An 18,089-nucleotide genomic window follows, 5' to 3' on the forward strand; every position below is an offset into this window, starting at 1 on the left:
CATGACTTTGCTGATCACGTGACGGTCATTTATAATTTTTTGAAGTGTTTCATATAAATCGCTTCGGCGCAGCTGATTAACACAATAATTATTAACGTTATGTTACATAAATAAACTCATCGTATCCTTGTGTATCCGAAATGTGCTTGGGAAAAGTCATAGTATTACTTAGATACAAAATATTTCCTGAGAAATTCAAATTACCTATAAATTTCAGGGTATTTACCACATAATATCGTAATCTGTATTAAAACAAAGCCAACACACATTTTTCCCAAGCAAGATTCAGTTAGAGAACAACCTCTTCTTACAGATTTCCACAAAAATTCTCAGATTAATCCTCATTAATCACCTGCGCCAGACTCTTTTATACACACAAAATAAATTTTACCTCCAACTACGGGTATAAAACAGAGTACATTTCAAAAGTATATTTTTCATAAGCATTTTGAACATGCTGAATTTCAATCAAGGGTAGGTAAGCGGTGTATTTTTAAAATATTCGGACATATACGACTTTAAAAACCTTAAACGACCCGTGAATTTTGCAATAGCTATCTAGCATTTTACATGCAGTTTGAAATAAAGTGTAAATTTCATGACACTCTCCCCGTCATAACATCTCAAGTTTGCAGTGACTTGACGTCATTTTCCATTATGACGTCATATTCTGGTAGTTCAGAGATGTGAAGGCACAGAGTGCACTGTGATATTCTACGGGAAGCCTTAACCTGCCTGCGTTGAATATTATAAACTTTCAACATACTTTAATAAAATATTAATAAAATAAATACAGAATATATTTTTTAGTAACTTTATGTATACCATATTGATACTAAACGACGCTAGTTTCTAACACGACTTGTCTATTACAGCCATATCTGTATTTTCATGGCCAATCTTATAAATGTGAGAAAGGTACAAACGAAATATGGGTGTGATTGCCGGTGAAATATAATACTTTTGAGAAATTATAAGCTTACTATTTTTTTTTAGTAAATGGGGGAATGCACATTTCAGATGCCATGCAGTGGCAAAAAATAATGATTGTGTCGTACGGGGATTTTTTCTTTGTAAACATGCAGAGCGATGGCTGTTTACAATCACAAAAATAAGAAAATTTCTTTATAAGTTTATTCAATATTTATTTGGAAGACTAAAAAGGGTTTTACACTTATTTTATCCATACGACTAATCGGTCTAGTTCACCTATATTTTACATGACCGCACCACTCATTTACTAGACTGGGTTGGTCGGACGTGCCTTAGTGTCAAACCCTGCTTGAAATACTATGAAAAATGATCAATATTTGTACATCTTGAAGGCTTATTATTTTTAACATTTTCAGTAAATCTCAGCAGGTCACACATGAGAAATTTTGATTTTTGAACACTAAACTATTTCAATTTACAATCTATCACTTGTTTGTTAAACAGTTGTTATATTATTATGGACAGTACATTACAACCAATACATTTTCCCTATACATATTACATTATGCATATGAATAAGGGTTGTGCTATGACTTTGTATGATGTATATGTACTCTAGTTACAGACAATCTATTTAAATTGTTCTGACCATTCTTCATAATTTCTAATTTTATCTGCCAAATAAAGGAGGTTTACAATAGTCAGAATTCTCTCTCTTTTAAATTTCCATCGATGATGATGTCCTTCGTGAATAATCTGATATTAAAGTTGAGATTGCGGACACTTTTTGTTTAAATATTGATGACCTAATCGTAATTTAGTAGCAGAAATAATTCATTTTTACCTTGTCATTACATCATAAAAAGTTCCAGAAGTCCAAAAGTACAACAAGTTGACGATCCGAGAACACATGTATTCAAACCGGATATAAGTTTGTCTGTATTAACAATGAAACCATATTCGGTACAAACATTATTATCCGATTTAACAACGAAAAAAAATTTCATACACTTTTCATTTATTTATAGAGAGAGAGAACTATTATAGTAAGCATTCATTTTCATAAAAAAAAATCTACAAAGGCGAAACGCCATCATACAACATACAGCACGGAAAAAGACAAATGTGGTGCCATAGGGCCTAGCTATACAAAGTCTAACGTTACTATCTACAGGTACATCTATGATTGAACGTAAAACACTAAATATTGTATAATTCAAGTTTCTCTTTCCGTTTTTGCAATGTGTAAGCTAAAATATTTAAAACTTTGATATCAAACTTTTCAAAATGGCGTCAAAACGAATGTGGTCTTCGAGGGGAAAGATTTGTTCTGCCCATTATAAGTATTATTTACTGTAAAAAGAAGTATATAAAAATATACGTACACTAATCCTTGGTTGTTGATCATTGCATTTTTCACGGTTTTAAAGACACTGGGTGGCGAAAACATCGTTATCTTTTCACATTTGCACCTTACACCCGAGTTCTTCTCCGTCTTGCTCGACTCCAAAAATGGCGCCTCGTGAAAATTGACCAATGAAATTAAAGCCTCTGCAGAGCGATGCATTATGGGAAACGGAACCTGTTTACATTAATTTTGTTAGAGGATAATATAAGTTTTTATACATAATATAATTTCCCTGTAACGGTGATTATGAGTTCATATCCTTAGTGAAGTTCTTCCCTGTTCATAGAAAGGGGGGTGCTCCTCAATAAATTTGCTGATAATTAGTTTTCTATAGAAAACAAAGCGTTTTTCTGAGGGTGACCAGAGGCATTTTATGTTTCTGATGTGACCCCTCAAATTATTTGACTTGGGGGGGGGGGGTTTGGTACGTAGTGCCCATCCAAACAGAAAATGTCCGGTTATCCCCCCCCCCCCACTACTTTCTCATTAAATTATTCATTATTCTGATTAATGTATAATGTCACAACGAAAGATGTTAAACCTTTATACATGTATACATGTTTTAAAATCTGAAGCGTCAGAAAATTAATATTAGTTGAGGACCGTAAAAAATAGGGAGAGGGGGGCATAGTGGACATGCCATACGTCCCTAAACATATTTTTTGCAGTGTAGAAAACAAAGCTTATTTCCTGTTGCGCCCCTCAAAATAAACGTATGATGACTCTTTATCAGCTGTTTATTATTTTGTGACAAGAATGTTGTCCTTTGAAGTCTGCCATAAATTTCGATGGGCATTTGGCATGCAAATGAACTACATAAAATGTATACAGAACAGTATTTTATTTTTAGTGATGATGGAAAAGTTCGGTGTCAAAAATTGCTAGTTAGTAGAAGGAATCAGGGTATGTTAGACTAGTATACACTTGTGAAAATCAAGACAAAATAATTTAATTACCAGCAAGGACGGTTCAAGAATAATTATAAAGATTTGATTTTTTTCTCTTGTTCGGCCTTAGCTACTTTATTGAACCCCCTCCTTTTCTGGTTTCGATTTTTAGCCTGATATCAATATAATCAGTGGACGAAATTGCTGGACTTTTTTTCTATATATTTTACTTCAAACATCTTTTCTTTTAGTTAAAAATAATTCTCACACCGTTATAATGTATAAGAATTTTTCACATTAAATTTGAAAATTGATTTATAAAAATAGGAGAGTATAGTTAACACAAGGTGAAAAAAAGAAACCAATATCTAAGCAAAGGTAGGGAAAACAGTATTTTAATTTGGAAAACACCGGTCCGTAGAATGCAGGGGGGGGGGGGTGCAGAGGGTGAAAGTAAATGGTTATGCTCTTCTTATTTTTTTTTTTTTTGGCTTGTCAGATGGTTTTGGAAGCCCCCCCCCCACTTTTGAAACTGTTGCTACTGACCTGAAACACAAAATTAAATAAGCCCAGAATTATTGTAGGTAACCTACAATCATGTCCATTGCGTTCAGAATTTTAGTTGTGACTGGTAACAATTTGTCAATATTTAATCATCTGATTTGTTGGAAAATAATTCCCGGTGTATACTCGTTGATGTGCAGGGCTGTATATATATATATATATATATATATATATACATGGCTTTAGCCGTTCAGCCAGTACCGCCCTGTATTTTTCATATATAATTTTTTCTGGTAATTTCTGGTAAGGTTTGCTAGTTAAGAACTTTCTGGTAAAGTTTGTGCCCCAAACTGAAATTACTTTAATATAGGCCTGTGGTTTGAGTAGACAGTTTTAAGTGCTTTTTTTTTTTAAATAAGTAATGGTACATGTAGGGATATAAAAATCAAGAAATGGACGGCATACATGTATAGAAAGAAATGTTTGTACATGTAGTAGTATTGACAATTACCATATCACTACATTATACCTAAATATCGAAAGAAACTATTTTCTCTCCATTTTTTGAAGGAGGAGAGGGGGCTTAAATTTGAAAGGGGTAACCTTCTGTTTAACACAATACACGATTTAAAAGTATTAAGTTTTCGCTAAACATCTACTTGTAAAACAATTAATAAATTATTGGGGGGTTTTTCTTCAATGAATTGCCTTAGCATGCAGTTCTTCAGAAGACGTTGTTCTTAAGGAAAAGAAAATCATGTTATATAAATATCATATACTTTTCTTTATTTAGAGCCAGCATTGGTCTTGGTGTACAAAATGGCTAAATTAAATATACGTGCATGTATGCATTTAAGACAAACATTATTGTAATTTCCTGCGAAAAATGAAGACAGTCTGTGTACAGATATAAATAAAAATTAAGTTATTTACTTAACACTCATTAATTTTGTATATGAATATTATTCTGCTGTATTATCTTATCAATGTCTTTGTAGAGGACTATATAAGAATTTCACACAAAACATTAGTAATTTAGTTGTTATGTTGTATAATAGATCCATCTGCATCCTTTCTCATAAACAATTTGCGAATTAAGCAGGCAACAAAGTTGATAATTAATAATTCTTTCTATGTTTTCAATATTTGAAGTTTACATTGATGTCAAACAAGGACGATTCGTTAATTACCGATTAAGAAATTTTATTTCATTTTATCAATGCACTTACAAATTTATTTGAAAAAGAATTATGATTTAACACATAACGAGAATTTAGATTTATTCTAGACCGATTGAAAAGTATATATAATTTTTAAACGGTTAGGAAATTTTGTTTTTTAATCAGTAATGAAAAATTGAAATACAATTCTTTTTTTTTTCTTCTCTCATTGAACATCTTAAAATTAATGTAGCTTATTTTATCAATATTTTGCGATCTTATTGATAATTTTAATTTTTTTAAAATTAAATCAATGGCCAGCAATTATCACCTAAATTTAAACTGAGTTTGCGGAGATTATGTGTATGTACATGCTTGACCACAGCCCATTGTTCCCCTTAGGTAGAAAACCCTCTCAAATCACATAGAATATACAAAAAATACACAGTCGCAGGTGTCTTCGCGACACGTGTCTCCACCTGTGGCACGTGAGAACAGGTGCCCGCGATTACAAGGGTTAGCGCAATAATTGAATTTTATCTGAACAGTTTACACTGATTTTTCTAAAATTAAAAGTTGTATTAAATCTTCTCTACTAATTCCAATTCACGTGTCTTTATGAGTTTTACCGAGACTAAAATGTTAAAAAATTATTTAATTTGGGTTTACGGTGGTCACAGAATGTTCAATTTTATTACAAAGAATTACACAAACAGTTTTTTTTTTATTATTCTTTTGATACACATTTCCAAAATGTCTGTTATCGGGAAAATAGGTGTAAACCACAGCATACGTGTTTTCCATATCTGGGAAACATACGGAAAACTACAGGTTGATTGCTTCCATATCGGGAATCTACGTGGAAACCACTACTGCGTGTTTCCTCGGTTTCCCATATTGGGAAACTTACGGGAAACCACAGGTTGATTGTTTCCATATCGGGAAATTACGTGGAAACCACTATGTGGTTTCCATAAAATGGAAACTATATGGAAACTACTGATGTCACGATTCCCATATGTTTCCATCGGGTTTCCAAATTTGGGAAACCTGGCTTTTCATCCTGTGATAGCACGTCTTGTCCCATTGCACTGATTCACATGAAAGAAAATTTAAACAACCATTAAAAAATGAAATTGTCAAATTTGCATATTTTGTGTGGTCATTTTGAACATTTAAGTTGCGGAAAGCCAAACTACAGCTTATGCTCATGATTTAATTATGTGAAGTTTCATGAAGATTGTCCAAAACATATTCGAGAATTCACGAATACGATACATTACATAGACAGAGTAGACTCTGCAAAAAAGGAAATGTGAAAGACTCTGCAAAAAAGGAAATGTGAATGTGGTACATGTAATTATTGAATTTTTTTTTTACATTCTCAATTTGAGGATTTGCTATAGTTTTTACCGAAAGATTCGTTCATAAGATAATTACGTTAGCGAACAAATATGAATAAATTATATACAAACACTCATCCCTACAAAAAAGATTTTAAAAAGAAAACAAACAAACAAAGCAAAAAAACAAAAAAAAACAAACAAACTAACAAACAAACAAACAAAAAAACAAACAAACAAACAAACAAACAAAAAAACAACAACAAAAAAACAAAATCAAATATAAATCAAATCATTGACAGCTAAAAAAAAAAAGAACTCCTTCAGTGTTTAAAAATCCATTTGTATCAAATTATTGCTCACTCTTTTAACAGTACTAAATATCTAAATATAGCATATATATCTGTGATGGAAAATTAGCAAAAAAAGAAGTCAACATTATACCGTTATTAGGGTTCTCCACATCTGAAAATTTAACAATCCGTGGAGGAAGCTCCTCGAAATGCGAAAGCACAAATGCGTGTTCGATCTTCTTAATTTCACTTAACCAATGGAATACTTCACAGATTTTTAAATTTACTATGGAAAAACCAATTGTTAAAATAAAAAAAAAAATATAGAATATATGTTTAGGGTGACAAAGTAATGATCCAGTGGGTTTTATAAGGTATGACGAAAAAAGGAGAAATGCATGATTCAGCAACATATTTTATAATACACTCCCCCCACCCCCACTCTCTCTCCCTCTCTTGGTCAGGTAACCAAAACTCGAAATAAAATTGAAAGAAATAATTGCATAACTGTATATTGTACAGCTTTATCTTTCAAATCAATATGATGTTCTTCAGTTCTTTTTTCAGTTATATCTTAAATATTGTATACGGAACGGAAATAAAAGATGTATATTTGTGGCAATATTCTTTTTTCCCAATGCAGATCAAACTTTAGGAAGGCTGGTATAGTAAATTTAACAACAGTATTGGAAAATATGAACATATTTTGTTTGTTTGCAAATTTTAGCACATTGTAAGTCAGGAAAAACTCGTTCCGAGCTGAATACAGATCTAGAGTGCTTAATTCCTCACTTCAGAAATTTTAAAAGTATTTATATTGTACGTTTATATTTTTTTAAGTAAGTACAAAAATCATCAAACTTTTACGATAAATGAACAAAAAAGAGGGTAACCGGAAATTGTTCCTCTTCTCTTCCCGTGCAACATTCACAACAACATGCACATGCGCAACACCCCTGAAATAAACAACAATCACACATGTCATCACATCCTTCAGGATGGTAGAGGGACCTGGCAGTCCTCGGCGTCTGGTTAGTACTTTCCTCGTCATCATATTGAAGCGATCGGACTCTGTTTGAGATCCTGAAAATTAAAACATATAATATAATCTGTGTCCATGTTATCTAAATATGATTTTTATTAAAATATTTATGTTTTAAAGGTACGTTTTGAAAAAAAATCTTATTTTTAGCTATTCAGTAGAGTTGCTACTTGCGAAGTGGATGAACGTTTTCCGAAAAGGGATTCCCATTTTTCAGGGAAAATATCAAATCCAATATTTCAGACGAGAAATAAATAAACGAACATAAATTAAGTGCATGTGTTAGATTTTTACTTAAAATATGAGAAAATAAAACTGAATGTGGATGTTCCAATAAAAGTTCAAAATGATTACTCCTTTAAATGTAATTCATCATCAGACGGTCAGACAGTGGATATTAGCATGCGGACAGGTCTGAACACATTTTATATTTCCGACAAAAGACATGGATAAAATGGTTTTTGTATGAGTGATCGGATGAGATTAATTGAAAACTGTATTTTCTACCATTTCCGAAATCCCTTTTGGGGTGATAAGTTTTCTAAGAATTGCAATTTAGGGTTTTTAACTGTACATGTATGTATTCCTTTTTCTAAATGCGCCTCTTGGTTATATGTAACATTATCTCACCTAAAGCATCGATAATAAATCCATAGAAACGTTAAAATACACATTGCTGTAATCAACACTATTCCGAAAGTGACCAACACAGTGGTTATAGCCATGCTGAAAAAGATTGTTGGATATATGAAGTACTAGTATTAGTAAAATTGTTATTGCACACAAATCGATTAGTATCATTTTGTCTTTAAAGACAGTGTTAGAAAAAAAATAAGGTACTATATATAGAGACGTTTTTGTGGGGGGAAAAAAACATTTACCTATTATCTAAAAGTCTTCAGTAGACATCTAGAACAGTTCATGGTACCACATTGCAATCGCCAATTTGGTATTAAACGAAACGTAACATTATATGCATTAAAACGACAAATTATAGAGGTCTATTCATTATCCCCAAAAAAGAAGGTAATTTAAACAAAACCCTTGGTAATGAATAACAAAATTCTTACGTAATTTTGGCAACTCTTTTCTCTTCTTTCTTCTCCTCTTGTAATTTATCAATACAAAGTCCCTGATAAAAATATTTCTACTGATATCATAACAATGGTGCTTTGAATGTACCAGGTATTCCTTTCCTACTATTTAGATTTGCATTTTTGAATTGCGCAGAGTTTTTTTGTTGAACAAAAGTTAACATTTTTTTTATAACAAGGCACATAACGATGAAACATGAGAGTAAGACAAAAATTTGCAAGGTCTGATTTACATTTTTCTTACTGATTAGATATTTTTTTTAGACAGTTAACGATGTAATTCAGTACCCCTGCTACATGTATGAAAAAAAATATCACACTCATATGGTATAGAATTCAAATTTAATGAAGAGCAAATCATTGATTCCATTGGAACTCATGTACACAAGAAATTCTTTTAATTCGCATATTTATGAAACATATAATTATTAAAACATTGTCAATGCTTGGTTGTGAAACGTATTCAAATCTAAATGTTGTCATTCTCATATTAATAGCTATATTACTGATTGACAGTCCTAGTTTCCACTCACCAAATTTCGAAAAGAGGGAAACTTTCAATCTATAACCAAGTTTACAGTATATATATTACATACATTTTAACGTATATATGTAGATATGTATGCTTTATACTAGACGGATAACCTTTGCAAAGCATAACAATAGCGAAGCAAAGGCAATTGAAAACAAATAAGTTACAACATCGTGGCAAGATATTATAGGAAAGGATCAGGAAAAAATATCCACAGACTGTTTTCCCTATGTCTTAATGAGAGCTTCCATTACAATGAGATAAACCACACTTTTAAAGCAGATGAAAAGAGAATGTTTTTTCCCCTTCTGTTGAAGGATGCATTTGAAATATCCGTTTAACCAATCAATGTTGATTTATTGTAATATAAATCAATGGTCATCTCGTGCTTGTGTTGATATCCCGGACGTGATTTTTGTGAGGCAGCCATAATGGAATCACTGGAACTTTAGCCGATTTTGACGCTTTAGCAGCAGATCTCTTTTTGTCCTTTTCATACTGTAAAACAAGTACAGGTCTGGTGGTCTTTATCTTTGCACCTTTTGTTTTTCTCCTCCATTTGCGGAAAAAGGAAACGGGGAGACTCGAAATTCCTGGACCTTCTTCTGGTTCTCGGCAACACCGACAACAACTACAGAAACAAGCGCAGCAACCATGATATCCGCAACAACCTAGCAATGAACAACATCCGTAGTAATCTACGCAACACAGGTCACATTTGCCGCCGTTTTCAAAACATCCGGGATCTTCACGGGAACTTCTAGGTGTTCTGTTTGACTTCTGATTTTCCTCCTCATTAGGCCTAGTTCTTCTTGACCTCATTCTGAAATTTTGCTCTATATGTCGTATATTTTGCATTAAAAAATTGTAAAATTCATTTCAAGACCAGTATTATAATTGCTTGGTTTTGCATGATTGATGCCTTTCCTTGTTACTGATATTGCGAGAAATGGGAGTTGTATATGTATACCTGACCACTGTAAACAAAAATACAAAAATGGACTTAATGATATTAAAAAGGTGATCAAATCTTACCTGAAACAACGGCGATAGCAATAAACACAGAGCAAAGTTATTCCTGCAATGGTCAACAAAGCTCCAAGGCCGATCAAAAGCCAAAACCAGACTATAAAAATAAAACTTTTCATAAATGTTTCCCAAGTTACATAAGCAAAGATATACATTTGAAAATGATTACTTTGGGTTTTATATATTTTAAAAGCACTTTAAACTCTTTTTTCTTTCAGAAGTAAGAACAGAAGTTTATATTTTCTTGGGAAGAAGAAAAATCCCCCCCCCCCCCAATACATACCATTGTCAATGAATGACAACACACACTTTCCAGGGCTAATCCAATCACTAGTTTTAGTATCGCACGTTGATACAGAACTTCCAACCATCGAGTAGGCCCCATCACACTCATACACTGCTGACGCTCCAGGCACATAACTCGAAATATGGCCATGAGGAATGGACGTAGGGGGAGGACAAGTCATTGCTTTGAATGTTTTGAATCAGATAGGAATTGAGATATTAGCACTGGAAAACGATGAGAATTACTCGACGATGTCTCAAACAAAACACGAGTGTTGATAATGAACATATCGCACAGTCGAAATTGACCTCTTTTACCTGTTTACGTTTTGATAGCGATTGAATAGTCTGAATCATTGATTGTGGAGAAAGAACTTGGCAAACCTACCACTTTTCTGACAAACCATTTAATGTATACTAGAATTTGAAATGCAAATTGAATCGACTGTGTACATGTAAACTTTATGTTGTGCTCATATTTTTTCCCCAATTTTAGTATCATTTTTTTTTTTTTATACAGAAGGTCTCTGGCAGCACATATCGTCGTCCAAACCCTTTTAGAAATTTAGAGCTTTATACATTCTGAATTGTATCAGAAAAATTTGATTAAATTACCTGTAAATTGTCTAAACACGTGTAGAATTTTTTCATATCTTATTACCTCATGTGGAAAATTGGTGCACATTTTGCTAATTTGCATAGTAGCCATATTGTATATAAATTGGCAGATTTCTGTTCTGTTCAATGCATTATGTAAGGAAAAAACAGAAAATTATTATCAATTCGAAGTAAGTTATTCCTCATATGTTCTATCTTTTATTGTGTCCTGGATCTGCATGAATGCACTTTTTTAAAACAAATTAACGAAAAAGTTGATGGTTCCTTTTGAGTTTAAAAATTTTAAGCTTCATTACTTTGAAAAATATTGTGAAAGAGCTGGGAACACAGGTACTCTGAAATTAATATTAAACGGATGCTGGAGTTCCTCATTGATAACATTTGTGTAGTCTTCAGAGACTTGGCTCTGGGACTATAAAACTTAGATGACCTCACTTTTGATCTCACTCTCGCTATTCCACTTTCTATTCCTTTTGTAAAAGTGAGACAGATCAAAAGTGAGCTCATCTAAGTTTTATGGCCCCGGAGCCAGGTTCTGATGGGCACTAATTGTATTTCTTTATTAGCTGACCTGTTTGTATATTCCTATGAAGCAGTCTATTTATTCAAAAAACCTCTACAGGAGAAGAAGAAAACACTTGCTATGGCCTTCAACTCGACATTTAGATATATCGACGACTCATTATCAATCAACAATAGTTACTTCCATTCAGATATCGACTCGATATATCCCAGTGAATTTGAAATAAAAGACACCACAGAGTCTGCCACATCTGTTTCATATCTGAATGTTTTATTGACTATAGACGATAAGGACCAATTAACAACTAAATTGTATGGCAAAATGGGATGATTTTCAACTTTTTCATCGTCAACTTTCTTTATTTTTATAGTATTGTTATACCTTTAAAAATGTGTTGCTATATAAATCAATACTAATAAAAGTCTAACATTTCCAATGTTTTACTGAGCGGGCATAAAAAAATCGATGTTTGACCGCGGAGTGAGATACTGGACCTGTCGATGAGATGTTGGACCGCTTACGTCACATAATGGGCGGGGTCAGCTAAATCTCATTTGCATTCGTTAGTGTTTGACATACATGTATGTCAAAAAAATAATGATAAAATCAACAAATAAAAGGTATAACAAAACATTTGTTGACTGTGTTCTCGGGCAAAATGCGTTTTGTCGACCCCGTCGAACCAAACTGTTTGGTTCTTGGGTCCGACAAAACGCATGTTGCCCGAGAACAGAGTCAATAAATGTATAATATCCCACTATCACCTGCATATGGTGTTTACATCTCACAACTTATTCTATACTCACAAGCTTGCTGCGAGTACGATCAATTTTTAAACCAAGACAGGCTACTGACAGATAAGTTTGTGCTACAGGGATTTCAACTACCTCGTTTAAAGTCAGCATTTCGTAAATTCTATGGTCATTATAATGACCTTATTAGCAAATAAAACATCATTGGGTCGTATTTTGGCTGACGTGTTTCATACCAATTGATAGGCCTTTGTTTTTATCCTGAGTTTGACTACGGAATGTTCCTTGTAACTGATCAATACAATGGGCTCACGGCAGGTGTGACTGGTCAGTAGGGATGCTTACTCCTCCTAGGCATCTGATCCCACCTCTGGATTTCCAGAGGTCCGTGTTTGATGCCTTCTTCACAGATTTGTATTGGTTATGGATTTTTTGAGATTGAAAACTGTTTCTTATCTTCACCTTTTCCTTTACAAACTATTTGCAAAATATATTTGCATTAAAATGGTAAATGTATTTATTAATTGATACCATTTAACAACTTTACTAGAGTTCAAATACCTAATTGGATACTGTACCTTAAAACTACAAGTCTTTTCATGAGATACTCATTTTTTTGAAACTTTTAGTATTAAAGCATTTCTTAAACTGTATTCGACATTTATCATCACATATATTATTTCAAAGAATAAAATAACATTTTGACATGGAATATTTGTCAAATTTATTCTTGGTGCATATTTGTAAGCTTTAAAAAATGTTTTATTTCTAAGGCTATATTTAAGGAAAATTTTAAATAACATTACAAATTTTGTGTTTTCTATTATAAAACTTACAAATGTACAAATTCTGACTTAAATAAGTCTAAAGCTGCGTATTGATACTCGGGCCCAGAGGCATTAATTTTTAGTACTTTTATTTAAGAATTTTATGTTCTAATAACGAGGGATCAAGAAACGCATAAACAACTTTCCTTTTTGAGTTCCTTATAATTGGATTTTACTGCACAGAAATATTTCACTTGCATACAAGATGAAATAAAACATTTATTGCATATTTGATCTATACAAAAAAGATTTTCTTTTCAACTGGGTAAAATATTCTTCAATACTCTTTTCATATCCCATAAAAAAATTCTATGTAATAAAATTATAATATGACAATTAACAATATGTCTCCTTTAGTAAGAACAGAATACTATGTTTCTGCAGAGTATTCATAAATATAGATAATGTAAGTCCGTTGAAAATTTAATATTGTTTTCTCCTGAATTGAATATACATGTACATAACTTATTATAAATAAAAGAAAGCATCGTGCCAAAGTATAATCATAAAAGAGGTAAACATGAATCACGTTATTATACGTATTAATTTTGTATAAATGCAGAAAAATATAAACTCTTCCCACATAGATCGACGTCAAAGAGTCTTTTTCGTTCATAAAGAAGACTCTGGGAGTCAGTTTAACATAATTCAAATAATGCTAGAATACATTTTAATGCACTGTTTTAATTATTTTGTGCTTGTATTGATGGATCTCACTGGGTTTGAATGTGGAAGCCAGATAGCGATCGCCTTGGCATTTTTCCTAACTTTATTGTAGACTTCATCATCCATTGGATTATCGGGTCTACTTGAACGCCATCGCCGCCAGAGGTCTCTTCTCTTTCGCCTCGCTTTCATATTTGTTCTTTTAGAGAGAATCCCTGTCCACCATTTACCCTTTCGTCGTCTGCCTCGTTCATGCAGGCCTCTGTTGCCTTGCACATGCGTATCATCTGGTTCTCTGCAACATCGACAGCATGTGAAAAAGCCACATCCGCAGACGCCACGGTAGCCACAGCAACCGTAAAGCGAGCAACATCCGTTATAGTCTACGCAACCACAAACATCACAACTTCCGCCATAATCGCAACATCCACCGCAGACTCCTGGGGGATATTCCTCGTCATGGGTCGGTCCTATTTTCCGAACTCGGTTGCGCCTAGGAAAGATACGAAAATTATTACGAAAATGAAAAAGTGTACAATGTATTACTACAATAATTATTATCCCTTATAATCTTTTACGTGTTGTTTTTGTTAGATGATGTTAAGTACAAGTACCAAAATTGCATTTACTTACCAACAGCATCGTTTACAACAGTAAACACAAAGCGCCGTTATTGCTCCAATTGCCACCAAAGATCCCAGTGCTATCAGAAGCCAAAACCAAACTGTAAATGTAATTCCATGTTAAAAAATAAAATTGTCACTCAAAGTCAGAAAAAAATAGAATGTTACCTACTTTCATTATGCTCTATATTTCCCAGAGACATGAATTTATGGATTCTTATTTGATATGTTCCAGGAGGCTGTCACATTTGTTAGCCTACCTGTGAACCTTTACCGTTGATTAAATTGTTGTATTTATCAATGCTAATTTGATAACAAATCACAATCCGGTCATTTCAACCTCACAACGTAGGTATTGAGTAATCTCTCATTAGAGCAATAAAGCATCAACTTACCTTAGGACCGGGAGTTTTTCATTTTATTTAAAATAAAAATCATTGTAGCGCCTACAAGGTTATTTTCGGGCTTTCATTGGTTGTGATTTAGTTTTAATGTAGTTGTATATTTTGTTTCTGAAATAATTAGTGTCGTATCTTTTCGGTTTAGATTTATTAAAATTGAAGTCCATCTTATGGCGTCTCATCAGGTTTGAATAATATAGCCAAAGAAATCTCAATAAGATACTTGGTTTTCAGATATTTTAATTTCAGTTTCTAATTGAAATCAGTATCTTTGATTCTAAACAAAAACCATGATATTAACTGAAATTAAAATAACATTGAATTGTACTTTTTTTCATTTTGAACTCACCCTCTGGAAGTTTCTCCTGACCACAAACCGTGTTTCCATACCAAATATGAGAAGTCTTATTGCAGTAAAAATTTGGACCTCCTGACAAAGTGTATCCCGGATTACATGTAAAACGCACAGAAGGTTCTGGGCCACTAGAGTCAATACTAGTCACTGGGTAGCCATTAGGCAAAGATGGGGGTATATCACAACTCATCTAGGAGAGTATGTTTAATGTCGATGGGATCATGTATTGCACTTAAATACATTTGGAAAACGAAAACAGGGAGATAATTTTTACTAATGATTCAGAACTCTACCTTAAGGTCATGACTAGTTAATGAATGTTATAATTTGAATTGAATGACCTAGCAAAGATTAAAGTCCAAAGAACCATTGAAAAGAAATTTGTTTTTCCTGATTAAAATATTATCAGAATGCTTTCTGGATTGTCAATTCTATCAACTGTTTATTTGACATTCAGGTTAGACATCAACGAGAATAATCAGTGAGAGTTTGATACAGGTTTAAGAATAAGAATCCACCTGTACAACTACAAACAATTAATTGAACAGGCATTGTACATAGTTTCAAAATTAATTTTCCATCTTTTTTTCAACATTTGCTATCAAATTTATTTATGATTTACCACAGTTTTTATTTTTGTAAAGACCTTTTTACGCAACACAAAGGGTAAAAAAAAAAAAACAACAAAAACACAGACACATACACACAAAGAAATATTTAAAAGGGATATTATCAGTATTAAAATACATCTCGAAAACTGATCTTGTATGGTACTGCATAAATATAGAAAACCCGTTAAATGATATCCCTACAAATGTTACCTAGTAGAGCTAGGAAGGCTTCATTAAATTGAAAATAAGTTAAGCAAAATTATAACTTTCTTAGTTTTTACATTTCATATTTAACTATTGACTATACATGTACTATATATCCATTTTTTTTGCAATTCATATTTCGAAGAAAGCATACATTTATTCCAGAAGATAAAATGATTTTTAAAATTGAAAAATATCCATTTACTTACATTCTATGTGTCTGTTACACACATGTACGATAATTGTGACTTTTGCCCAGATCAAAAATTAGGTGTATTTTGCGCCTAAATCACACGTTATTTCTAAGCACTTAGTTTATTAAAGAGATTGAACAATTATTGCTGTACCACATTATATATTGAATATTGCAAATGAATGCTGTATTACATTACGAAAAAGAGACCGCAAATAACCAAACAACATTGTTAATTGAATAAATAAAAAAAAAAGCGTACCATCTTTGATGTACCATGGAATACATTCAGCATTCCCACTCCAGCTCCCGGAAGTGGTATCACAGGTGTACGTGGGATTTCCTGAGAGAGTATGTCCGGGATTGCAGACAAAAGTTATAGTCTTTGGGGTACCACTAGGGCTACCTGTCGGATAACCGTTAGGGATGGACGGCTGACCGGTACATGATTTGGACATTCTGGAGTTAGGGATTAATAGAAAATAATTAAGCGCATACTTTCATAGAAATAACAAAAAAAATAATGGTTGTTACACGGTGAGAAATCAAACCCATGGGTTTGGTCTGTTTACGCAGAACATTCGTCAGGTTTGCTGATTAGATATGGCATTATGTAGGTGTAATTTGTGATTGAAACATTCTATTTAAATTGCCACTGCCTTTTAAAGAGTCGATATACTCTGTGAATACAATATATATTGCCATGCATTAAATGGTCATGTATTAATACTGGCATTTCCTTTACGGTGTTGCATTTACTCAATGGAAAAAAAAAATGCAAGAGTCTTGTAGATTGCGTACTTCATTTACTTAATGTTGACTTTTTTTTTTAAATTCATTTTTTTTCTTTTTGTTTGATTGCTTGACAAAAAAAAAAAAAAAAAAAAAAAAGCAAAATGCGATGAAACAAATAATAATTTGATTTTTAAAGCATCGCACAATGCTCTGAATAAAGCGTGTTATACTTCATTCCCTGTGTTATATTGCAACAACACGAAGGTTGATCCAATAGTAACTGCTATAAAAATCGAAAGTTATCAACAAAATTTCATATACTAATACCTCTATCTATTTTAATGTTTGTCTTAAAATTTCATTCAGATATATGCATTACTTTTTTGAAATATTAAAATAAACACAACGTTAGGTCTCGCACGGCAAGAATGTACCGACGCCTTTTTGACATGAATTTATCTTCGGCACTCATTTTTAGTTCATCCATAAATCTATTGTATCGCTTATATATATGTTTTATTTCACGTACGCTCCCACTTTGTGCAGCGTCAATTTTGAAAGAATATCATAAAAAAAAATAATTTAACTTTCCATATTTCATTTGCACTATTCATATTCATTTCGCTTTGCGTACCAATCTCCCTTACAGATTTGTCGTTCGTTCCTCTCTCAGATACCTCTGCAATGGGCCCACGTCAGAATTTTTGCCATTAAAAGAAATTCAAGGAATATATAAAAATAAACCAATAGTTCTAGATCTACTTAGTAAATATCTACCTTAAAGGACAGGTATTTAATTACATGTATAATGATTTATGACAAACGCACTATATTTCTTGTCGGTATCACTGCATTATGCGCGAACCAGAGGTGAATGTATGAGCCCAATCTCTCACCAGAGAGCGTATTACGCTTCGCTGCAACACATAAGTGGAGAGTAGCGGGAACGATAACTCTGGATAGATCATAGAGATCTAGCTTAGCGTTGGATTTAAAAGGAAATGACGTGAAGGACTCATCCTCCAAGCACGATCTGTCCAATGGCATTTTTTGACTTCCTTTTACATTGGT

General features: G+C 32.8%; 2 protein-coding genes across 2 annotated transcripts; both read right to left on the minus strand.

Moving 5' to 3' along the window:
- Positions 1 to 9,536: 9,536 nt before the first annotated feature.
- Positions 9,537 to 10,692, minus strand: LOC133194616 (uncharacterized). Its single transcript, XM_061330542.1, has 3 exons — positions 10,509 to 10,692; positions 10,232 to 10,322; positions 9,537 to 10,019 (listed from the first exon to the last, which is right to left on the minus strand). The coding sequence occupies exons 1-3, from the start codon at positions 10,690 to 10,692 to the stop codon at positions 9,575 to 9,577; spliced, it is 720 nt and encodes a 239-aa protein (XP_061186526.1). The 3' UTR covers positions 9,537 to 9,574.
- Positions 10,693 to 13,917: 3,225 nt separating this feature from the next.
- Positions 13,918 to 15,465, minus strand: LOC133194617 (uncharacterized). Its single transcript, XM_061330543.1, has 3 exons — positions 15,270 to 15,465; positions 14,530 to 14,620; positions 13,918 to 14,389 (listed from the first exon to the last, which is right to left on the minus strand). The coding sequence occupies exons 1-3, from the start codon at positions 15,463 to 15,465 to the stop codon at positions 13,918 to 13,920; spliced, it is 759 nt and encodes a 252-aa protein (XP_061186527.1).
- Positions 15,466 to 18,089: the final 2,624 nt, after the last annotated feature.

Source organism: Saccostrea echinata, unplaced genomic scaffold (assembly GCF_033153115.1).
Source record: "Saccostrea echinata isolate AGI-Se365-2 ecotype Australia unplaced genomic scaffold, CSIRO_AGI_Sech_v1 ptg000029l, whole genome shotgun sequence".
Classification (NCBI taxonomy): domain Eukaryota; kingdom Metazoa; phylum Mollusca; class Bivalvia; order Ostreida; family Ostreidae; genus Saccostrea; species Saccostrea echinata.